This window comes from Ambystoma mexicanum, chromosome 6p (assembly GCF_040938575.1).
Source record: "Ambystoma mexicanum isolate Mex_15411 chromosome 6p, UKY_AmexF1_1, whole genome shotgun sequence".
NCBI lineage: Eukaryota > Metazoa > Chordata > Amphibia > Caudata > Ambystomatidae > Ambystoma > Ambystoma mexicanum.
The window spans coordinates 385,805,846-385,832,146 of NC_090935.1; the positions used below are offsets into that span (position 1 = coordinate 385,805,846).

Here is a 26,301-nt window from a genome sequence, read left to right on the forward strand (position 1 = left end):
CAAGCATAAAAGGTATGGTGGAAAAACTCATAATGTTGAAGATGGTCTCCCTTCATATTTAATCCTGACAAAGGATGTTATCAAGATCCAGAGAGACTGTTATTCGCACTTCTTTTGCTTGGCATGCATGTCGATATTCTCCCATAAATACTAATTTGCCCTGTTTTCCACTCCTCCATCTGTCCCTCCCCTAAATCCACAGAAGAAAACCAATGCTGTGTACCTCTCTCCATGGAGGGTGGAGCTGACGGCACAGAAATGGTGGAGCAGGGTAGTGACCAAGGCTTACCGCAGTCTTTGCTTTTCAGGTCAGACTATATATTTATTTATGTTTTGCATTTGTATGGCGCTTGTACATCAAGCATTTGTGGTTTCAAAGCACCCACAGGGAAAAGGGGAGGGAACATGAAAGGGCCAGCCCTATTAGGCCTTGTGAGCATTCAGAACGTGCAAGTGCGAGAAAGAACTTGATGCTCGTGGTGCCGGGAGGTGAGGGACATCACTCTGAACTTGGGGATGCTGCTCACAGAGTGGTGCAGTGCTGAGTCAGGTTCAGACTTATCTTCAGAAGACAGTGCAGGTGCCACCATCACAAGGCAATAGTGATGAATCCTGCTTCCTTGCTTGTCCTTCTCTGTGTCACTCTTTTCTCTCCCGGACACTCCCTTTTACCTCATTCCAACGCTGAGGTTGTCATCTGGGCCCCTTCACCCTGCACATCTGCCTGTCTACATAACTCTTTTTCATAGCAGATGAGGCGACTGCTGTACTGCCGCCCCAGCAAGATCACTGGCGCCCTCTCTACTCACATGGGAAAGTGGGTGTGATGAAACGCCATTCTCGGGCCCCAGCTAAATCATACCTGCTACAAATCTCCTAGTAGACTTTTGTTTCCCACACTCCTAAACCTTGGGCCCTGGTAATGACAAGTGGTCTTTATTTAGACAGGGTGAGTCATACCAGCACACGCCTGCATGACTCTCGTAGTGGGTTTTTCTCTTCTACCATCACGCCATAGATCCTGGCACCGTGGACATAATGCTCTTTGTCCTTCTGCTTTTGTAAAATCTGATCTTTTCTTTAACAATGTCTTTGTTAGTATAACCAATCTAGTGCCGAAGAGCCTCTTTGAGATTGAAAGTGTCCTCTGTAAAAATGAATGGATCCGTTTCCTGAATCCACTCTCAGAAGGAGAAACTCAGTGAATATTCTTTGTCTACAGCTTTTCTATTGCAACAGCAGCAACGTTGTTAAACCCGCTGGAACTTTCAATCCTATTCTTATTATACTCCAGGTGCACCCACTTACTCTTCCTTTGGTGGGCGCCTATTGTCATTGAGGGTTGGGGTATCTGTCAGGGAACCAGGAAATGAAAATACTGTACCAAAGCTTGAACGTGGGACACCCCTTTAATAACTATCTACCACCCATACTTCCTTTAACAGGCTCGCCCCTTTATTACAAACAATCTCAATAGTTAATAGTCTCTTTCCCCAGCTACACAGCCTTCTGATAGCCATTCTTAAACCTTTGTGTACAGGGGGTTGATAGCTAAAGGTAACAAGGAAAGCAGGGGTCTTCTAATTCATTGTCTCGGTTTACCTTCTGAAGGCTTAATTAGACATGTGCACCGATCCAGACCCCAGTGGTTCAACTAGTAACCCCTAGCCCGTAAAAACCTGCAAGAAGTCCAGTTGTTAAATTTCGTATGCAGGTCACGTTTCCCACGCGTACTGTAATGCAGTGATTCCGATATCTAAAAATGATTCTTTACTAAGAATGTGCCCCCCACGAAAGGGGCAGCCAGCAGATGTTTTTTTTGCGCAGTGTAGTACATATGCCTGGTATGCAGACCTTTTGAAAAAGCTTGGCACCCTCATTTTAGGGTAGGTTCCACACTATTTATTTAGAAACCCTGTTCAATTCTAACCCAGCACAAGTCGAGGAGCCCCGTGAGGTATTTCATTGTTCTGCTTACACTTAACTACTATGTCTCCTGAATGGCCCCCAAATTAGTTTTGATGCGTTTGGTGACTTTTATACACCTCTTACTGTCTTGAAATCTCTACCTTCTTACTTTGCTAAACAACATGCAATGGTAAACAGAGAGAGAAAGTGTACAATGAATTTCAGAAATATGGCCGAATTTCCATGGTTTGAGGATGCAGAGGCATTGGACATTCTATAAATCATATACACGATCAGCTATTTCCAACCTTCCAATTATTTACAAGACCGCTTATCAGAAGGTTCCATCCAGCCTCTAAATGTATCTGGAAATGGGCTGACATTGGGTTAACCACCACTGGGGTTTAAGTTATGCAGGGGAACTCACATAGGGCCTGGTTCACAGAACGTGTTCCTATGGGATTGCGCCATTATAAAACTCTTCCATGAATCAGGCCATGGTGCTTCTGAATAGAGAGGACAACACCACCTTCGGTACTGCCGAGCCTGACAGCCTAACTCTATTTTTGCTAGACTAATCCGAAGGTTGTGCTATTCGTGATCACCCACTTCTACTTAGACATCTGACATTGATCACTTAGTTGGATGGCTACATCTAGGACTTGGTTGAAATCCTTCTACTCGAGGTGTCCGAGCACCAAAGTCCTTCACGTCTGTTAATTATCGGACATGGCTGTCTCATTGGTTGTCTCATTGGCTTTCTTGTCCCCCCTCTTTTTTTGATAATTCTGATTCACCTGTCCCTCATAAATAGTTAACTTAGTTAAACAAATTTGCAATGTAGATAGCCAGCTGTATTTTGATCTCAATCCAAGTACAACGCAAGCGAGCACCATCAGCTGTTACTTCATTGGATATAATTCCCGTTAAGCAGGCTTTTTTAAGAGCGGTAAAACAGTGGTCCTTTTCCTTAGTAATTATTAAATTTAGCTTTTGTAACATGCTTAATACCGGAGACCAGTCTCTAAGCGCAGAGCCAACAACAAAGAAGAAAGTCACACTACGAGGACTGCTATTGTATTAGTAGACTTGCCTATCTGCGCAGCAAACTATTATAGCATAACAAAGATGGCCGGTGCTTTCAAAGTGGTAGCATCGAGAGATGCGTGCGCTGCCGAAGGGTGCTGATGGATCACTAAGAGATTTCTGTGATAGTTTTTTCATTTCCTCACAGTTTGAGGTATTTTGTAAAGTGCATTTTATGGATATTGGCATTCAAAATGACAAAACCATTTCCTTGTGTATCTCAAAATCATACACTGTGCTGAAATGGATGTCATGTGGCCATATTATTGATTAAAAGAAATATGACAACGCAAAAACAAAAACCACAGTGAGCAAACAGTGTCCGGTTTTTTAACTGCGCAATGAAAACATATTTCACTTTAAACTGCATCACAAAATGTTCCTTTACATGCCCATTTTCAGAACCGAGAAGTTGATGTGGATAACCCAATTAAATCAGAAAATTAATAGCAAACTAATCTTTGAACAAGAAAACAAATGAATTAATCAATGGATCCAGTGATGTGATGTAGTTTTTTTGTCTAGGTCTGAAAGTCTTTCATTTTCTCCTGTCTCTTAAACTGAATACAAACACACCAAACTAACCGGAGCAGATCTACGACACACAGCCTGGCAACATCCAAATGCACAATCCTAAATCTGTTAGCAGTTATTAAAATAAACCATGAGAGCGAGGCTCCCCTCCAGAGCTGCCGCCTGCAATGGGATGGCTACACGAGAGCAGGGCCGCTGCAGGCGCGAGTCACGCTGCTGAGTCGTCTTCCTTTGATTGGTTGCCTTGCACTAGAATACCCCTTTCTTGTTAACCCCTCACTGCCTGCAGTACACATGCTTACTTGTTTCCTTGTGATTCTGAGATTCTGAGCGTTTGCTTGCAGTCTTTGAAGCTACAATGTACTTGTTCCTCATTAAACATGTGCATAGCTGCAGCTATGCTTCTGCCATGCATCCAGCCCACCACTTCCAACTGAATCAGAAGTCGTGTGGGACCCTGCAGCTTAGCTGCAGTTTGACTGCAGAAAAGAGTGCAGGTGCCGAATAGAGAGTGCAAGTGTTGCCCACCAGCAAACACAGGCACAAATTAAGCACTGGATTTGCGATCCCTCCGCCAAGTTCCTTGTACAAAGCATTAAACGCTAGTAATACAGGAATTGCTAAGCCCCTCGACAAGATGTTAGCAACATAGTGGCATAAGATGGGCTTTGACTTAAATTAGTTCCCTACAGAGTTTGTACAGTGTAAAAAAGAAATATGGAGGCAAGATTCGTCGAGTACTGTGGAGAAATTAAGCTCTAACAAAAGATATAGGGATTGAGCGAAAGGGCAACAGGCATGAGGCTCTCCTTTGACCTAACTTATTAAGTATACTTTGTGGAAATGTGAACGTGTGATACTGCATTTTCATTTTAACCTGTTCCCGAGTGCAGCAAATTGCTGCATGTGGTAGGATTCCAACATTAAAAGCTGTCAATACTGTGCAGTCAGTTTGGAGACAGTACATAATTTGTTAGTTGAGTGTAATGCCAATATCTATTGCGTAACAAATATTTTTATAAGTATGTGAAAGATTTAAGAGTTGAACCATTCATAAAATGAGTAATGCATATTAGTAACCCGGCGAGAGACAATCAGAAGGCAAGAGCCATTCTGATTGGCTCTCGCCAGGTCCCTACCCGGCCGGGAATCCCTTCATCTGGATTCCACAGCCTTTGTTCCCAGCGGGGGGCGTGGCAGCCCCTCAGCCAATGAGGAGGCTCGAAGCGGGGCCATCCCCGCTCCGAGCCTCCCCACGGCTGAGAGGCTGCCTTCGTCCCCCGCCAGGGACTCGGGTAAGAATTTTTTTTTTCTAAATCCCCTCCCACCCTCCTTCCCCCCCCCACTTACCTTCTTGTTCCTGCGTCCCCGGCGGGGGACGAGGAAAACCTACAGCCGTGTGGAGACTCGGAGCGGGGCTTCGCTCGGGTCCTTAGCTATGGGCCCCGGGGCATTACCTGAGACGGTAATGCCCCCGATGCTCGGGTTCTATTGCTTAATTAGTACCTGGCGAGGGACGATCAGATTGTAACATGCAATCTGATTGGCCCTCGCCAGGGCTTTACACGACCCGCTATCCCTCTTCCGACGTTCTTTTCCTTTGTCACCGGCGGAGGAAAAACATTTATTTTTCTGTTCCGAAATGCCGGAGCGTTTCGGAACAGAAAAACAATGCTATTAGTGCCCCGTTCTTGCAGGCCGAGGTACTAATACCAATACGCCCCTTGCTGCAGGGGCATTACCGAGTCCGGTAAAGCCCAGAACCTTCGTTAAGGCCATTGCGTTGCTCGGGTCTGTAACTATGGGCCCCAGGGCTTTACCTGACTCCATAATGCCCCTGTGGCTCGGTGCTTATTGCTTAATTAAGCACCTCTGCTTGTAAACTACTGTGTCATAAACACGAATACACGTATCTGACTAAATGACTATCAATGCCAATTGACAAGGTGGCCTTCAACAATCGGGTAAGAAACAAAAAATAATGTCTCATAACACAAGGCTCCAATCATCTAACTTAAGTCACTGCTGCCCATCAGTGCCGGCAGTTCTCATTGACCTCCAGATTCATAAAGACAGACTCATTCCTAGATAACAAAAAATACAAGTAAGATGTTTAATGTTGTGGTATACACAGACCTGTCGTTGCCTAACATATGGGGCCGATTCTCATAAATAAAATGGGAGCAGTCCTCATGCATGTTAGATGCAGTGTGCAAGTTCATCGCTTAATTATCGAAGCTTAATGCACGTACCTTGAACTTGGTCCATCATCGATTCCATCATAAATGTCATCGTCGCATGGTGGTGGTGGGAACATTGCTGTGAAAAAAAGATGTACATTTATAAATACTGACCAAGGTTTGTTTTAATTGCTTTGTCTAAAAATTTACAAAAAGGACCCCCATGTTAAGTGTTAAAAATGACCAACCTCCTGCATATAATACTCAAGCAGAAAGGTAAAACTATGCTCCTAAACGTTAGTAAATCTTTCAGGAAAAGTACCTCGTCATCCCCACCTTTTATTTATTTTGACATTTGTAAAGCGCACCGAACCCGGGGGCATCTGGGCGCTGGATGGTTATGTTGCACGTATCAGGTTTGCGGTCTCATATCTCATTTGAATGTGATAATTACTGATAGCAAATGCTAATACAGTCTAATGCGGGTGATTTTCTAAGAGTATCTTTTTAATTTGTAAGTTACATCATTTATAATTGGTTATTAATAACGCGCTTAATACCCACAGGTTACTAAGCGCAGAGCTGGCGATCGAACCTGTGTTGCCCACGTCGTCTTGCTTCCAAGGCGAGCGTGTTGCTGCTGAGCTATCCTCCCAAGACATCTGGCATAGGTTTTCCCTACGTGGTGTGTAGCCTACCCATAAAATAGTTTTATTTATTTTTTATTTGTGTATTTGGATTACATCAAAATAACCTTTTACAAAAAGGAATATAAGAAATCATTTGCAAATTCATCCCATCAAATGCAAATATGTGGATAATTACATTTCAAAAAAGCCTGTCACATAAATACAAAATGTTTTTCACCAAGCACCCTAGTTAAGCCTCAAGGAAGTCCCACGTGTCAGAGAAGAACAGGTCGGATAAAGCACACTTCAATGAGTATGCCTGCCACACGTGGTTACTCTGCCTGTAATGTGTTTAGTGGAATTCAATTTGAACATAAACATTTGCAAAAGTCTTTTTCTCACACTTGAAAACATTTTCCCAAGCACAGGCCCCCACATCTTCCATCCAACCCACTCCTTTCCAAGCATACATTTTTCAATTTCACCCTCTTCAGGCTACACTTAAGGAATAGGAAATGGAGTATAATGTCGGGCCTAATTCACAGAGCGTTTTATTCAATGGGATTTTTCCATTATAAAACGTGCCTGTGAATTAGGCCGATTGTGTTTTGTTGACACGGACACAGCCGCACAATGAACGACCCAGCCCTTGAGATGCCCGGTCGAGGGGGAGGTAAACCACATTGATGTTGGTGGAAATTCTGACATGATTTGAGACTTGGTGTATTTTCACCCGAGGCGTGCACTTGTGGATCCCTCGTGCTTCTTATGATGAATCACGTGTAGACCGCTTCATGAATCGCCACATTGCATGTGAATTATCCCTTTTACCAGGCGTAAGTTAGACTTATGCGTGGGAAAATCGGAGTGAATTGGCCCCAGAGCTGTAACGCCATATGTGAGAGAGCAAAGATGGAAGCAGTCGTTTAGTAAAAGATGTAATTATGTCTAGTGGGATGAACAGACAGACACACAGCAAGAGCGAGCTGGAGACAAAACATTTCAATGAATCTAAAAATGCGTGTGACATGCATAATGAGAAAGCAAGGATAGCCTATGTGTTACATGTTAATCAAATGTAAAGCTAGACACCCAGTAGAGCCTATGGTGCATTTGATCATGTAACAGCCAAGCAGTGCCTGTTGTGCCTGTGTAAAGGTGGACACTGATGCCCTCCATGTGAGTTTGACAGTGATGGTAAAAACATGTTTTATTTGCAAATAATGCCTATTATTACAGCGTGTCTGATTTTGCACCTGGGAATATTATGAGTTGGGCTGCTCCACAGGAATAGCACATGCTGTAAATGGTGCCAAATTAAAAGACGATTTGACACATATTATATGTTCCAATGTTTAGCTCCACCAGGAAGTAGAGGTAAACATTTCAACCAGGGGTGTTGCTATGTCAGTCTAGAAAAATAGATACCTCTCACGATCAATGGCAATGTACCATGTTGGCCGAAAACCAACCGTCTCATGTACTAAACGTCAGGAATACAGACTCATAAGTTTAACCAATGTGTGGCCATTTTAATGTAGCAAGAATCACCATTTTGTTATCTAACGTTTGCTCATTGCTTTTTGTTCTAAACTGCTTAGCCGAAAGCTTATTCTGCTTATTCTGCTTCAATGTTACATTGTTGTTCGAATGCGAAAGAGCAAGGCCGCAAGGCCGGGAGTTATTCGTTGAAACATAACGTAGGCAGCCACAGAGAGGAATGCCCAATCCCTTCCTGCATATGGGCCTCATTACAACTCAGGCGTTAAGGGTTAACGCCACCGTTAACCCTTAACGCCTGATTCTGATTTTAACGCCTGCTTTTAGCAGGCGTTAAAATCCATGGCGCTAACCTGCCATTGTGCTAATTACGCCGCCGTAATTTACGGCGGCGTAATTAGCGCCTTCCCGACTCCCATTATGCCCTATGGGGCAAAAATGGGAATGGGGAAGGGAAAATGGCAAATGGGGATTTACCGCCCCACTCACCTTGGAATGGGGCGGTAAATCCGCCATCCACCATGGTGTAAACGGAGTTTACACCATGGTGGTAAAGTTGGTGCACTTAGCACCAAGGTTGTAATGAGGCCCATAGCCTTGAAGGAGAGCAACACAGCATTTAATCATTTCACTGATGCCAGCCAGTCTCGTTAATATGGTAGAAATGTTAGAAAGGAACAGTTAAAGGCTTGAATTATGCTTTTCTTACGACCCCCCTTTCCTAAAACCAGTAGAGCATGCTGACTCCCCGGACACAAATAGCAAATAGGAGATAGCAAGGCCTGGAATGCGACTCTTCCCCCGTATGCAGCTTGCTCGCAAGAACAGAAGTACTGTGTTCTGTTCAACAAAGAAATATGTCTCTAGACCCACAATGTTGCATATTGTTGCAAAAATAGATGTTCGAAGGTGTCATATTCGTCAAAATTGTCAATCATCAAACCCAGTTCAAAGAAACTATACAATGGGCGGTGTTAAACATGTCATGACTGATTGTAAAATGTCCATTTTGTATATATGTAACTGATGTACGTTATTTTCTCTCTTGCGTCCCTCGAGGTCTGGAGACACACGTCGCGGGGCGTGAGACCGAGTTGGCCAACTGAGACTATTTTTTTGCAATAAACCCTAGCTTTTGGGAATACAACCTTGTGTCTGGCTTATCAGTTCGTGTGTGGTGATTTGCCTTGTTTCCACAATGTGAGGGTCCCCTAGGGGCCCCTTCAAGATGGCGCCCGAAGAGGGACCCTCCCCCACTTGTTCCATTGTGTATGTAGTAAAATAAGGGAGGCAGAGAGAACGGCGAGGACGGGACGATCAAGCCGGGATCAAGAGGGGTGTTCGGGGTGCCCTGCATAAGGGAATAGAGACTTCTTTGCAGATCTGCACATACCTGATCCCTGATCGACGTGTCTGGCCAGAGAACAAGGAGGCGAGGGTCCCGAAACGAGGCAGAGCCAAGATACGCAGACACGACGTCATTGGTTGCGTCAATATACGGACGAATTGTGTCTTGGAAGACAAATTGATTTATCATGTGAGTCGTACCCCGATTCGTAAGTGATCCTGATATTGGTTGAGAGTTGATTTTGCAAAATCAAACACCCAGAGTAAGTTTGATTAGCCAAGGGGAAGGTTAAAACATGCCTGGGGTATTGTCCACCCTAGCAGGGTTTTTCCGCTGCGGTAGACAATCCTTGGAAATTGGCCAAGTTGCGCCACCTGGGGGAACGCCGGCGTATGAGATGTATGTGAAGTATGGTGTGGGAGCGATAATGTTCTGTGAGATTTGGCATAGGCAAACCAGAAAACAAGAAGACCTTCAGTGGCCGATTAATGGTAGTTTTGAGATGGCAAGAATAGATAACTTGAAGAAGGTGTTGATAGAAAAGAAAACACGTCCCGCAGCACTTGATATCCTTAGGGACTGGAGAAGGGAAGCTATGCTTCGTTGGAGAAGTAGAGAGAAACATGCGCGCAGGCATAAGTAGAAAACCGAAATAGCAGAAGAAAAGGAGGAGAAGGAGTGGACTGAGAGTTTGAGAAGGTCAGGTAGACGCGATCAGTTGAACATAGAAAAAATATACCCACAACGAGAATTGCATATAGCAGACGAATTAATAGAGAAAATGTTGACTGATACGAAGTGGGGTCCAAGTCCAGAAATTAAAACGAGCACGTCAGTAACCATTGTTCAGCCCCCTCCTGTTGCCCAGCCCCTCCCAGCTGTTCAAATCCTAGCACAGCCGCAGACTGCACATTTAGCACACTTAGCATCTCCTATTAGCCATTCAGGACCGCAACAGTCACTTCCCGTTCGTGTTGTCCCATCCACACCTCTCGACCTAGAAATAGACACAGTCCCGTCCGTCCCTCCCGTGGTTGAACTTGAAGCTAGGGAGGTGAGAGATGGGACTGGACAAAGTGGATGCACAAGACTGACCCGTAGTGCGATCAGCAAGGAGAGGAAATGGGAGTTGCAACAACAGGCAGAGATGTATATAGACGGGAACGATGGGACGGCAGCATTGGACTCGATGTATGATTTCCGAAGAAGCAATGAAAGACAGGTAGTGTTGGAATGCATGGGTGAATGTTTAGTGGGAAGATGGAAACAGTTAATTGGGAAATTACCACCGCAACGATTGTTGGATTTAAATGCATTAGCACGTTGTAGAGAAAGAGATGAAGAAATAAGGGAACATGTATATGGATTTTTTGAGCTAAAAAATGAACTTGATAATGAATATGCTGAAATGTCTACCATACCTGGGTATACGAGTAAGGATATCAGGAGAGATAGGAAGGAAGCGGCAGAGCCATACATACAGCAGCAACATTTATCATCGTCAATACAGATAGGCGATAAACTAAAAGTATGTATACGAGAGGCGTTAAAATGGATGTCAGAGTCTAGTACTCCCGCGATGGAAATACATGAGATATTCGATGAATATTCCCTGCCTATGAAAAGAAAAGCATTACAGACGATGGCAGAATATCTAATAGATAAAGATATAAAAGGCGAAAAGGCCAGCCCTCCTGAAATAATGGCAATATATAAGAGAGCACTAGAACGAGGGACAGGGGAAACAGCCTTATCACTTGACTTGGGAATATTATTGCATATGAGAGAAGGGGGAGGGACAGTGAGTGCGGTATTTCCTATGAGAGAGGTTCCACCTATCTTTGTGCCCAAAACAGAGATCCCTGCAATAGGCAACCAAGCAGAGCGAGTAACGGAAGTACATTATACAGCACAATATGTGCACATCCCCTTCTCTAGACAGGAAGTGAATAATATAAAACAAACGATCCCTGACATACCGAAAAATCCATCGGGTTTCTATAAAGAAGTAGAGTCTTTATTGCAATCCTCAGTGTTCACTATGAGTGATATAGATCTAATATTCCCCGTAATTCTGCCAGCGGACATATGGAAACTAATAAGGAAGGTAAATGATGAGACGCCCTCTTGGGCAAATCTAATGCAGGAGGATAGAAATAAAGAAGTAGGCGCAAAACCGGGGGCGAATATGATAGCATTGCCGGAACGAATAGTACAAAAATTGAAAGAATTTGTCCCAGAGAGAAGAATTCAATGGGACAAATTGACTGCGTTTGTTCAAGGTAAGGACGAGTTGGCTACAGATTATTTTAACAGATTCGAAGACGTATTTACAGATTTCAGTGGGCACGGAAGCGGGAAAAAGGTTATTTGTTGACAAATATGTGAGAGGATTAATACTCCCGATTCAAAATTTAATAATGACATCAGAAAGTGCATGGCAAGCAAAAACGTTAGGAGAAGTATTACACATGGCCCAATGTTACGAGAATCGAGTAAATACCGACAAAGAAAGAGAAGCGAAGGATAGAACAAATTTGAAAACGAGGGTGTTACTCCAGCAAGTATCAGGACACAAAAGGGGAAGGGGAAATGCACAGGGCAGGAATAATTTAAACATGCATGGAGGGCCTTTGGGATTAAATCAATGTGCGTATTGCAGAGAGGAAGGACACTGGCAAGCGCAATGTCCACACTTGCAAAATAGAGGCGGGTATGGTCAGAGAAGGCAGCACAGAGGGCACCCAGGAACAAATGGCCACAACAGAATCCATATGCAGCTGCACCAGAATAATCAAGGGAATGGTGCACAGAATCAAGGCCAGGCTACGAATCAAACTACTTTTACCCAGAGTCAAAATCAGCAGGGTATACAAAATGGGAATAGAGGAAGAGGCGGGAACATTTTTGATACTCAATCGGGAGCATATTACAATAATAGCAGTGACTACACTTCGGATGATGTGTTGTTACCGCAATAGGACAGCCCACGACAGGGGTTGGAACCGGTGTCCATTTCCGTGAATCAGAAAGGACCCTACGTAGAGATGAAAGTCGGAAATGAAGAGCATAGATTCCTCGTAGATACGGGGGCACAGAAGTGCTCGAAGGACCATCACTTGGTTCCAGATATACCTCTGTCAGGGCGACAAAATATCTCAGTAGGGTTCGCAGGTGCCCCAGTAATAAATCCTGAGTCCAAATCAGTAGCAGTGACAATAGGACCTTTTACTGAACATTGTCCATTTCTTTTAACAGAGAATTGTGGGGAAAATCTCCTGGGATTGAATTTATTGAAAAAACTAAGTGCAGTTATCCACTGTACACCAGATGGGGTATTCTTGACTATTTCTCCTCAGAATATGCCAACATCTGAATTTGTGACTAACCCTTTAACAGGGGAATTGAGTGAGGTGCCAACTTGTATTTGGGCAGTCAATGACAATGATGTGGGATGCTTGAAGATAGAGGCAGTGAAAATTGTTTTAAAAGAAGGAGTAACGTTACCGCGCATCCCGCAGTATAACATTTCAGCAGGAGGAGAGAAAGGATTGAAAAGTATTGTTTCTGATTTGGTGAAATTGGGAGTGATTGAAGAGATTACAGGCAGCACATGCAACAGCCCCATTCTTCCGCTGTATAAGAAAGGGGGTAATGAGGTACCGTACCGTTTTATAATTGATTTGCGTGCATTAAACAAAGTAGTAGATCCCCAATTCCCGTTAGTTCCAGATGTTACCACAATATTGACCATGATTCCTGCATCGGCAGAATACTTTAGCGTGATTGACTTAAAGAATGCTTTCTTTAGCATTCCAGTGGACAAGGACAGTAGATATTTGTTCGCGTTCACATTGGGAGGACGGTCATTCACATTCACACGCATTCCACAAGGTTACACGGAAAGTCTGAGTATTTACAGCAGGGCATTGAACAGGTTGTGTGCTGTTACAATACATAGACGATTTGTTAATAGCGGCAGATACAGAGGAGATTTGTAAAAAGAGCACTGTGTTATTGTTGTCACATCTAGCAGCACATGGCCATAAAGCAAGCTTGAAGAAGTTTCAGTATAATCGAAAGGATGTGGCTTATTTGGGTTACCTACTTTCGAAAGAAGGGAGAAGACTAACGCCAGAGCGCATAGAGAGTATTTCTTGTATGCCTATTGCAAAAACACAGAAAGGAGTCAGAGCCATAATAGGCATGGCTTCTTATTGTCGTCAGTGGATTGTGAATTTTGCGTTAATTGTGAAGCCAATGGTACAGTTGACAAAGAAGGATGTAGTGATGCCTTTGCAGTGGAATGAAGAATGTCAGAAAGCATTTGATTTGTTAAAAACTGTATTGTGGTCTGCTCCAGTTTTGGGCACGCCAAATTATGAAAAAGTTTTTAGGTTGTTTGTGCATGAGAATGAAGGCTGCGCGTTATTTGTTTTAACACAGGAACAAGGTGGAAGAAATAGGCCATGCGGCTATTTTTCTTCCACGCTGGACCCTGTAGCGCGCGCACTACCACGATGTTTGCGAGCTGTTGCAGCGGCTGCTGCATCAGTGAAACAAACGGAAGGGATGGTATTGGGGCACATCTTAATTTTGATGGTGCCACATGCCATAGATGTCCTACTAAATAGAACACAGACGCAACACCTCACCTCTGCTAGATTGACTAGATACGAAATTACCCTATTCGTGCCCCACATCCAAATTATGAGGTGTAGCGCTTTGAATCCTGCAGAATTAATGCCACTACCCACGGAAGAACTTGGTGAAAATGAATCACCTCCCCATGATTGTTTAATGGTTACTGAGGAAGAAACAAAGGGGAGAATTGATTTAAGCGACACCCCACAAAAAGAGCCAGATGGAGAGTTATTTTGTGACGGCTCCTGTTTTAAAGTACCTGATGGCACATCAACTGCCGCCTATGCTATCACCAACCTAGAGAGTATTGTAGAAAGCAAAATAATCCCCTACAACTCGGCACAAGCCGCAGAGATAATAGCCTTGACCAGAGCCTGTGAGATTTCTGAGAATCTGAGCGTGAACATATATACCGACAGCCAGTACGCCTTTGGCGTAGTTCATAACTTTGGCTGACTTTGGGCTGAGAGGGGTTTCTTGACATCACATGGAGCCAGAATTCAGCATGGCCCTTTGTACAATTACTGTCTGCACTCACGTTTCCAAAGCGCCTAGCAATAGTGAAATGCGAGGCGCATAAAAAAGTAACATGTAAAGTGGGAGAGGGAAACACATTTGCAGACAGGATTGCGAAACAAACTGCCACTGATTTAAATACCAAAATGATGACAGTACAGTCTGAGGAAGTGCCCTGTATGATAGAAAATGGGATTGCCACTGTCAAAGAAATGCAGGCCGAAGCTACTGCTGATGAGATACAAGGATGGGGGAGGGCTCTGCTGAATTAGATATAGATGGTTGTTGGGTGGACAAGGGAACTAAAAACTGGATGTTGCCAAATTCCTATGTTATTGCAATGGTCACAATGGCCCACAGCCCTACTCATATTTGTGCCAAAAAAATAATTCAGCACCTAGCCACGGTATGGGAGAATGTAAACATAAAGAAGAATGCAGAAAGGTTGGTTCAGAACTGCCTCACGTGTTTACAACACAATGTAGGAAAGGGAACAGTGACTCCAACAGGCACTTTTGGGCCCCCCTCTATGCCTTTTGAGGTAATCCATTTTGATTTCATAGAGATGGAGGGATGCCAAAACTTGAAATATGTCCTAGTTGTAATATGTGCATTTAGCAAATGGGTGGAAGCATATCCTTTAAAAGACTGCACTGCAATGAGCACGGTGAAAGTAATGTTAAAAGAATACTTCTCCCATTTTGGCCTGCCTCGTGTCATATGGTCAGATAACGGTCCACACTTTGTGGGCGCAGTGATATTACAGATTTGCGCAGGTCTCCAGATCAATAAGCGATTCCATCATTCCAGACATCCGATGTCGGCCGGTCTTATTGAATGTCACAACGGAATCTTAAAATCTAAGAATAGTAAGATATGTGCAGGAAGTAAGTTGAGCTGGTTGGACGCATTACCATTAGCGCTATTGTGTATGCGCACGTCAGTACAGGCAAGGACTGGGCTCTCCCTGTATGAAATTGTCATGGGGAGGCCGGCAAATGTTTGGTGCGCACCTCAGCCTAAGCGGCTTTGCGAAGTCGAGCATCCTGTGCTTAGTACTTATTGTGGATTTTTAATACAAAAACTGCGTTTGATTCATCAGCAGGTGCAGGAGGCTTTACCCATGAGGTATACTGGTCCGGGGCACGCGCTGGTGCCAGGAGACTGGGTGCTACTTAAAAACTTTGAACGAAAATCACTGTTAGCACCCAGATGGTGTGGCCCCTATCAAGTACTTCTGGCAACGCAAACGGCAATCCATGTGGATGGGAGAAAGGCGTGGATTCATGCCACGCACGCCACAAAGATCCCACCGCCGCTGAAAGACTTGTCTGATCGAGACGACCAGAAAGAAACAGCAGCTCCAGAAGCGAAAGAAACTGTTGCCAGTCCTTTACTACAGGATCTGCCTAATCCTGAAGTGAAGCCTGGAAAGATTGCTATAAAGGAGGAAGGGCAAAGAGTGCCCCAACGTTGGCCAGCAGAATCTGCATCACTGCTGGCCGACACAAAGCGTGTACCACTTTGGCGCCCACCAGCATCTGCCATTGTGCCACAGCCTGAAACGAAATCTGCACCCCCGCTGCGGCGTCCACAGCCACCTGTCATTGCGCCGCAGGACTCCGAATTTGAGTCTGGGAATGTACCAGCACTATTTATTGACTACAATGTACCAGGAGCTAAACGGTGCAATCTACGGCTTCGAAAGAAGGAGTGATCGAATCTGCATTTCATTAATCTTTTCATCATTGCCTCTGGTTCCCATCACGGATGGAGAGGGAACTGGAGGTCTAGAGGAGAGAAGCGTGAGAGTTGTGCAAATCGGGCAACTCAAGACTCGCGGCTCCTCGGTGCGATCATAGAAATCCATGTGTCCTGAACCCGAGCGAACAAGCGGGGCACACATGGTAAAAAGGCAATTGATAACTGCTCTGGAGTTCTTTTGAGCAAAGTGCAAATGCATAATGATCTAGCCTAATGAGAAAGCAATCCAAGCTGCTAAGAACTGGCAGAATAAACTGTTGACATTTATCGAACGCATTGACATTTGGACGAGTGCCACAAAGAGAGATATTCACGATGACCACTGCGGAAGAAGAAGGACTGCGAGAGAGAGAATACCAAAACCAGCTTTAGCCTCCTCCTGCACCGCGGCTGATAACAAATTAGGTATAAAGACTGAGAAATTAGAGAAAGCACATTGTCGAAAAAACTGTTTGCTGATCTTGATGATAGTTATGTGTGTCATGAGTATGTTAGCACCAATAATGACAGCGTTGAGGCACAGAGAAGGATGTGGGAATAATACATTACTGCTTATAATGAACATGACACATGCAATTTTAAAGAAAAATAATTGCTGGGTATGCGCCCATTTACCACAACATGCGGGAAAGGGAATAGGTTGGTATGTGCAGCCATTACCATTAAGTTCTGCATGCAGTGCATCACTAAGTGCATTATTTTATGGGAAATGGAATAAGAGTGATACGGATCAATTAGATAAAACAAACATGAATGAATTTGAGGAAATAATTATGAGACCCGTAGGTTGTTCTATATTCCATAAAGCATGAATGATAATCCAAAAACCTACGCCCAAACCTGCATGACAAGATAGATTGTCTGTACCATCTAGAACATCAGTAATCACTTTCCGTGTGAGAGCAGAAGAAAATAAAGATGCAATGCCCCTTCCTATATAGTGAATTGTAGTCCACAAACTGTCCCTTCTGCCTGAAGAAAAAAGGCTCCTATTCAGTAGGAACGTTCACTGGATGCATGAATACAGCGGTTCTCAAGAGAGAAGTAGAACCAGTGTATGTAGGTGATCCTGTTTATTTTATTTGCGGAGAAAAAGAGTATCCCTGGTTACCTAGAAATTGGGGAGGCACGTGTTATTTGGGTCTATTGTTCCCGGGAGTGTTCCTCTTGGAGACAGCAGATGTAGCCAGGTCATCCAGATCTAGGCCGCAAAGAAGCACAGAAGATGCTTTGAGAACAGAAGACTTAGCAAAATCATTCGTACCATTTTTGGCCCAAGCAATAAATTCCTATAACATAAGGCAACTATCCAGAGTATTAGAGAGTACAATAAACATAACAACCGATATACTATACAACATGACGTTGGAGGAAAAAGGAATTAGGTTATTGATGCTGCAAAATAGAATGGCTCTTGATGTAATCCTGGTTGATCGTGGGGGAGTTTGCAAAATCGTGGGATCAGCGTGCTGCGCATTCGTAAATGACTCCTCCACTACGATTTTTGAAGCGATAAGAAAGCTACACGTTCTGAGCTCTGAACTCCATACCATGGATGGGAACTGGGAGGCAGCGTCCTGGTTCTGGGAGATATTATGTGCTTGGGGATGGAAGTTAATTGCGATACTAGTAGTAGTGTTCAGAATATTTATGACTTGCTGTTGTTGTATACACTGTCTGCCCCTAGTTTGCACTGAGATAAGTGAAGAGTGTATGCATATGGTAACCCAGAAACAAACATATGGCCAAGACAATAAAGATAGTCATGAAATGAAAACAATAAAAGAATTTATGGCCATAAATATTGGTGGGAATGAAGACACATATAGTAGTATGCAAGATTCAGGTTCAAAATCAAATTCAGATATTTCAAACACATCATCAGAGGAGGATGCAATGTATGGATGAGACGTTTGGCAATCGGCCAAAAGGATGGTTTGTCAGTCTAGAAAAATAGATACCTCTCACGATCAATGGCAATGTACCATGTTGGCCAAAAACCAACTGTCTCATGTACTAAACGTCAGAAATACAGACTCATAAATTCAACCAATGTGCGGCCATTTTAATGTAGCAAGAATCGCCATTTTGTTCTCTAACGTTTGCTCATTGCTTTTTGTTCTAAACTGCTTAGCTGAAAGCTTATTCTGCTTATTCTGCTTCACTGTTACATTGTTGTTCAAACTGGAAAGAGCAAGGCCACGAGACCGGGAGTTATTAGTTGAAACATAACGTAGGCAGCCACAGAGGGGAATGCCCAATCCCCTCCCGCATATAGCCTTGAAGGAGAGCAACACGGCATTTAATCATTTCACTGATGCCAGCCAGTCTCGTTAATATGGTAGAAATGCTAGAAAGGAACAGTGAAAGGCTTGAATTATGCTTTTCTTACGGCCCCCCTTTCCTAAGCCCAGTAGAGCGTGCTGACTCCCAGGACACGAATAGCAAATAGGAGATAGCAAGGCCTGGAATGCAACTCTTCCCCCGTATGCAGCTTGCTCGCAAGAACAGAAGCACTATGTTCTGTTCAACAAAGAAATATGTCTCTAGACTCGCAATGTTGCATATTGTTGCTAAAATAGATGTTCGAAGGTGTCATATTCATCGAAATTGTCAATCATCAAACCCAGTTCAAAGAAACTATACAATGGGCGGTGTTAAACATGCCATGACTGATTGTAAGATGTCCATTTTGTATATATGTAACTGATGTACGCTATTTGCTCTCTTGCGTCCCTGGAGGTCTGGGGACACACATCGCGAGGCGTGAGACCGAGTTGGCCAACTGAGACTATTTGCTTTGCAATGAACCCTAGCTTTTGGGAATACAACCTCGTGTCTGGCGTATCAGTTCGTGTGTGGTGATTTGCCTTGTTTCCACAACGTGAGAGTCACCTAGGGGCCCCTTCAGCTAGGCTTGCAAAAGATCTCGGGCTGCACTAATGTCTGGACTGTTGGGACTCAGGGCTAACTAGCCTTTTGGCTGTAGCATCTGAGCTTCTATCCGGGGCTACAACCAAAAGACCTGGGGCTATAGCCCCTACAGCCCCCCCCAACAGCGCCTCTGATTTCAACCCCCCAACCCCTGAAGTTTGTACACATCTTTTGCTGTTGTGATGGGAAATGCAAACACTGCCCCCTCAATGTATCACAAGATTGTCTGCACAGCGACATCAAAAGGAGGCGAAGAGTCAAAAGTGATAATTTTTGCATTTCAAAAATGTAAAGTAGCGGTATGGTTTGCTACTGCACTCCAGATGCAGATGGAAGAGGATTTTACATTTTTCTTTAAAAAATGCATTGAGATTTACAGAAACACTACATTTGGTATTTCTGTAAATCCGCATATATGTTGCTACCCATATGGTGCATTTCTTATCATGGGGTAGGATTACTGGAATTCGTGCATAGTTAGTAATGCTAATTATCCCCTGCAGTTTGATTTATTTGGAAATACTGAAAACACAGAAAGCACCCAATGCAGATTCAATAGGCTGTGTGGATCCAGATCAGAGCTTAGAAACTCCAACAACTTGCCACATTGGCTCTGGCACTGCTCAAAATTAGTAACACATTGGGAAGCAGTACTGGGCATTGCGAATCAACTGACCGGGAAGCCCATTAGCCTCCATGAGGAATGTTGCTTATTAGAGAATGTCCACATTAAGATGTGCCTTCTGCTCCACAGATTTCTATCCATCCAGGTATAATGTGGTCAAACAAATAAACAAGGATTATAAAATTGGACCACTCTGCAGGCGCGTTGGATGTGTCATCAGTTAGCGAAAAGAACTAGATGTGCATGATACAGGATAACTTCAAATCTGCAAACTTTAAAATACAAAAAATACAAATGAAAAAGGAAATGCTTTTTTGGATGACCCCGACAAAATGAGATAACAAGTTGTGTTTCAAGGTAGCAGACGTAAGACTAAAAGTTCTGGAAAAGTGGTTCTTTATATCTTTATTTGTTTATTTGTCATACGCCACAGCCCACACGCATCAGGGCACACAAGTGCCAAGGACGAGTATACTCGTCCCTTTTACATAGACTTCAATAATAGCCTGCCACTTAAGAGTTTAACACAATGACATGTTAGAGGAACACAACATGACACAGGGATCAAGACAGGGAATGAAGACCTGTCACTCAAACAGGATAGTTTTTCAGCATTTGCGAAACGTCAGCAGGTTTTTTGTGGACCGGGAATAACGACGGACCATTTCCCCTTGCTCGTTTAGCTCTAGGGGTGACTGAGCGATGGGCATTGCTTGAGCGAAGTAATCTGCATGGCTCATATTATTTGAGGCTATGTTTGAGGTAAAATGGTGCATTCCCACATAGGCACTTGTGGGTTCAGGTGAGTATCTTAAAACGTACTCTAGTGGCCACATGCAACCAGTGTAGTTCTTTCCTAGCGCTGGAGATATGTTCTCTTCTTGTATGGCTGATGATCCGGACGGGCTCATCTGTATTATCTGGAGTTTGTATATGTAGCGCTCAGGAGGGAGTTACAATAGTCTACTCTGGGCACGATGATGGCCCTGACCAATGTTTCACAAGTCTTGTGTGTCACAAAAGGTTTTATTTGCCTCAGCACTCTCAAGTGATGATGGGACTTCTTGATAGCCCCACCTACATGAGCATTTATGGTATTGTAGCGTGTGGAATGTTTGTTGGTGTGTCTGCCAGTAAGGAAGATGGTATGGATGAAAGAGGAATGGAACCTGGCCAGCCGGCCTGCTGATGTGGACTGAATACATTGCGCAAGGTTGCATTGTCTGTACTGGTGGGATCTTCTTTCTAAATGGTTGAAATGCTATTGTTATAGAGGTGCATTGTGATGAGCGTGAAGCAAGCATGAGGAAGTTCTGAAAGAACAAGCATTGCCTCTAATCTGGGTACGACAAAAATCATGCAAACAACTATGTCTGGGTCCTGCCGTCCCACTTCCTGTTGCTGACGGAAAGGGAATATGGTCTGCACTTTATGCATTTCTCCTAAATCCTGCCACTTTTATCAGCTCCATGTAAACAAGTAGAGTGTCAACATTTCCAAACATCATGGGTTTGTTCAAAGTATTTTTTTCAAAATATATTTTGGTAATTATGTTTGTATATCGTGTGGTAAGAAAACTAGCTGTTACATTTTATATTGCTGCGACTTCTGATTATAGCTTTATATTTTTATCTTTTAAATTAGAAAGACATATCTGTTAATTGTGTACAAGACTGTATTTAGTGCATATTTGTTTCATTCGATGTTCAGTAAGGAAAACGGGTATGCACTCTTTACATCGAAAAATGCATAATGAAACATTTTATAGAGAATGCATTTAGGGGTGGAGAAAAGGGTTACATACTTTTGGGAAACAGTTGGGAAGGGGGGTTTAGGGCTGTGAAACAGGGGGTTCGGGAGTGCATTCTCCATAACATTTTTTGTTATAAAATATTCGATAAATGTTCATTCTTTATAAAATATTTCGGTATAAAGACATGCAACCAGGAAAACACTATGTAATCGTACCACAAATAATGCACAATTTATATTATCACATTAAAATTAATATTTTCACAAAGAACCATAAAGCCATATTTCTTTTAAGTTTTTTCTCAAATTGTAAGCATTTTGCACATCTCTATTATTGAAGAAGTGCTCTCTTTAAGATACCGGACACATGAGAAACCACCAGCCCTGACACCATCTAGACCACCGGTTGATAACTCAGTACCAAAAAACCGCTGTTGTGCAGAACTCATTGAAATGACAGTCGGGTTTTACACCCTGTAGCTACTTTTAAAGCCACCTACTTATCTAGTAACACTTTACAATAATGCGATTACATGTTAAGGTTTTTTATTTTTGTTTTATTTGTATAGTGCTTTAATTCTTGCTTGTTTCACATAGTCAGTGATCTTTGGTACCGGTATACGGGTGACCAGATCAGTGGCACTAGACACTACTGACTGCAAGACAGTGTTTTTTTCTTTTGTTTAGAATTGTGTGAGTTGCATTCCCTATTAGATGGTTAGCGTAGGATACTCCAGATTCTAGGTCCAAATCCTGAGAATGATTTCCCTTCCATTGTTTGGATCTTGCACAGTGAGTATTGTGTTTTGTGCTTGGTCCAGACCAGAGGTTTTGCTTTGATCTTTGTGGGTAGACAGGGATTTGTCAATGTGGGCTTTCTTGTGTCGTGTGGTCAAGCTTTTAAACGTGATCTCTGCATCCCATTTAAGTCAGTGCAGGTGCTTAGGTCCGGATTGGCAGGGCAGAATTTAGGGATGTGCGTTATATAGCTGCTAGTTTTTGCTTTCTTTGGCATCTGAAAGATGTGTTTTTTTCCAGATGGAAGTATGTGAATTTGACTTCATATATTTTTGATCTACGATTCCCTCTTAATCTTGATGAAATAAGGTCTACTCCATGCACAAGTGGCTTTTGAATTTTACGTATGTATGTAGACGTTTTTATAAAGCGCAAACCTAACCAGGAAGAAACAGAGCAATGCAACAAGTATGAGTGACTTAATACAAGCACGCATTAAGTGGTGGCTCTGTAGTTGATGGGCCGCGAGAAGCCGGCTGCAGCCAGCCCTAATGATGAGAGCACTGGCTGAGGAACCGTCTTAACAGTAGGGTCTTCAGCTCTTTCCTTAACTCTAGTAGCACTGGGGCCAAGTGACTGTCTGCTGGGATGTTGTTTCATAAAAATCCCATAAAGAAAATATATATATATTTTTTTAAATCGACCATTTTTTCGACCATTTGACTCTCGATCAAATGGCATTCCATCATTCGGTTTTCGACCAAATGACCTGCAACCTGACTGTCGTTCTCCCTAACTAAGCTGCTGCTTGGGTTGATGTTGTCTTGAATCCAATGCTTATGGTTTTGAAGATGATCAGATCTGTTAATGGCAGCCAGTGTAGTGCTCTAAGCATGGGTAGGGAGATACGCTTAAACTTGCTGATGCATGGCTGCCGAATATTGTACCACTTTGAGCGCTGCAGTGACTGAATTAGGGGACCTGACAGGAGTGTACGCTCTCCTGTCTAGTATCGACAGCACTAGAAACTAGTCAGAGGGTGGCAAAATGGTCTGTATATTACTCATTAGTTGATACCAGGCCGTGACGATTTTTGGTGATGCGCTGCATGAATGCAGTCGATGGTTAAGATTTGGCACTCAGAGTTAGATACAGTATGGAGCATTGAGGTATCGTTCCAAATGTTTTTGACAAGCAGTTATGTAGTTGAGCTACTGAATAGCACAAACTGAGTTTTGGTGGAATTGAGTATTAGACGGTTGCTCTTCATGGACGCTTGGATAAGTGCCAGACAAGATTTTAGCCGTGACCTGTCTTGAGAGCGACTGACCGTTACTTATAGACGGTTGTCATTAGTGAATTTGTTCACAGTGATGTCAGAGTTCATGTGGATAGTTTCTATAGGCTCTATGTATGGGTTGAATGTAACCGGCGGAAGGACAGTGCAAGATCTGAAACTCGCCATTTGAACCAACTGGTATCTCCCTGACAGGTAGAAGGCAAACCGACCAATTACAGAGTCTGCAAGCCCCATCCATACGGTAGGAAGTGCAAGCAAGGCTGTGTGGTCAACAGTACCGAATGCTGCAGAGTGGTTGAGTAGGAGAAGGATGCATGCTGCAAAGTTACTGTCTCATTACTACGCCCAACGCAACCTGTGTTCCTCTTTTTGTTGGTGTTATTGTAGGGACAGGGTTTAGGTAGGGCAGTGGTTTGCAACGTTGCATGGGTTCAAACTTGTTTTAGTGAAACGCGTGCCTATTAGCCCTGCTTTGAGTGATGAGAGGAAGGTCCATTGCGATGTATTGATGATTTGTAGGTAGGTAAGGGGTGCTTGGCGAGGGATAGCATTGACAATGAACTTGGGGAGCATATCATCGATGTGCCACAGTTGTTTCCACCTTGAGTTGAGCAGCAACGGGCAACCACGCTTATTGACTCATTTCGAAATTTAGGTGTTGTCAGTGATGAAGAGTGGTTCTCCATGTTGCGTGGAAAGAGTGACAAGCTTTTACCTTTTAAAAATATCATGTTTAATATTAACAATATAATATTAATATTAATATAATTGAATATCAATTATAATGTGAGCTTTAGTTTTTTTGACAGAAATGTGCTGAAAACTCAATTAAAATAATGACATTTTATTGGGTTTGCCATAGTATGTTACTATGGCACACCTATAACTCTAACTGGTGCTGGTGATGGGACAGGTTTGTTACATTGGTACTCCAGGACATGTTGTCTGACCTGATTCCTGATCCCACACAGTCATTCATTGGTGCACTTTTCAGTTATTGACACTAACACTGTCCATTTCCCATCTGGTCTTGGCCACATTCCGCTGGTCTCTATAGATGTTCAGATACTGAGCAGTGGCCTGCACAGGCCCACAGAGGATTTCTGAAGGTAGGCAACTCAGCGTTGCCCAGGCTACCGAGCCTAAGAATCCCACCCTTTCCATGTGTGCTACCCATCAGGCCCTCGGAGATGCTGAAGGCCAGGCCATGCCTCGTGACATAGAGTGAAGATGGAACATGGCTATGCCTGGCTGGTTTCTCCTGTGGGAACGTTAGAGTTGGAGCAGGAAGGGAGGGTTTAAGGTAAGGCTTCACTAGAGCAGTGATTGGTAGGGAGCTGGAGCTGGGGAAGCGGTGGCTGAATTGCAAATGAAGCACAGATGGTGGGGTGGGAGAAGCGAGGTCTGAGTTGGGCTGGTGCAGAGAAGAAGGGTTGGGGCTGGAGTATGGTGTAGTATCAGACAATAGAATAGTAGGGACACATTTGCATGATTCTGGTCATAATAAGAAAAAAATAATATAAATACGGCGTCCATGACTCGGCTTCAGCCCTGACCCGCCACGCATGCCTTGCCGGACACCTTACCCCGTTGTTGGACTCAGAAAGTACATATTATTAATTTCCAGCAAGGCATAGTGCCATTCCTGCATGAATTCCTTTAGATGTCCATAAATCAGAAAGCACAATTTAAGGTACAGCGCCCAGTTTATGAAATATTTGCCCTATATGCTTATGTCAAATGTGAATGAAATTAGGGATAATTAGTGCACTTCATACGTGAACCAATTGTCAAAAGCAGAAATGCCTTTGGTTTCCTCATTTAAAATATGCGCACTGGGGATAGCCAGCGTGTTACAACAAACCTTTCTAATTCACAAAGGGATGTGCTTAGCCAGCAGAATACTTTTAAATACCAGGCACAGGAAAATATTCAAGACGAACAGTGTTTCCTTTTCACATTTACCTTTTCACAATAGTGGTGGAAACATAAATGTGGCCTTCTATTCACAGTATTATTTAAGGGCTGTCGCCTATAATGCTTAATCTGCACCCTCATTGGTGGTGGTCTGGGCCCCGCCCTCCTGCCACGTGGTTGCAGCGGGTTAATGCCTATCTAAGCGCCTGCTGCGTTTCTGACACTCAGATGTAAAAGGTTAGCACGTGCAATCGCTGCCTGGTCCTTGCATTGCATACAAGTCCCCTGTGCGAGTGAGAGGACCTGTGAGCGTGTGCTGCTCGCAGGATGCAATGAGTAGTAATTCTTCCTATCCTGCTTGTAGCAGGTTTTTAGAATCGTGCCTTTGTGTATACTGCACAGAACGTTCAACTGTGTAGCGCCCTCTTTCCTTTCAGATAGGTTCCTCCATAGACCCCGTTACAGTCAAACTCAGAATGTGTTCACGGGTGAGAAGTGAAAGAGCATGCGGGCAAACTTTGGAATATTCTTCCTATGATGTATGTAACTTAGAGCATCCTCCCACATTTTGGCGACCAATGAAAAACTGGCTATTCTCTGCATCCCCAGAAGACACTTTAGTTAATCCGTTGTATGTGTCTTTGTCTTTAATATAGCATGAACCTGGCTTGGGAGCAACGGAGCACTGTGCAAAAGTTCAAGGAAACGGAAGGGCAGTTTCGAATGGCTCTGGAGTGGTGGTAGAACCAGGGACTGAGTTACCTAAATCACACTTTGGTATTCCCTGAAGATCAGGGTTTCCAGTTCTTTCTGAACTGCAGGAGTGTTGGAGTGGTCCAGATTGCCCCAGGGATCTTCTTCCAGGATGCCAGGGAGTAGAAGGAGAAGCAGTGTTTCCTGGTCCCCCCCCTTTAGATTCCACCCTA

The 26,301-nt window shown here is 43.6% G+C and overlaps 1 protein-coding gene across 3 annotated transcripts in view; it reads right to left on the reverse strand.

Moving 5' to 3' along the window:
* Positions 1–26,301, reverse strand: part of FYB1 (FYN binding protein 1) — an 838,597-nt gene that overhangs the window by 125,967 nt on the left and 686,329 nt on the right. For all 3 annotated transcript variants that reach the window (XM_069627166.1, XM_069627167.1, XM_069627165.1), the window contains exon 11: positions 5,781–5,847. In XM_069627166.1, coding sequence (XP_069483267.1) covers positions 5,781–5,847 — 67 coding nt within the window. The remainder of the gene's footprint in view (positions 1–5,780; positions 5,848–26,301) is intronic.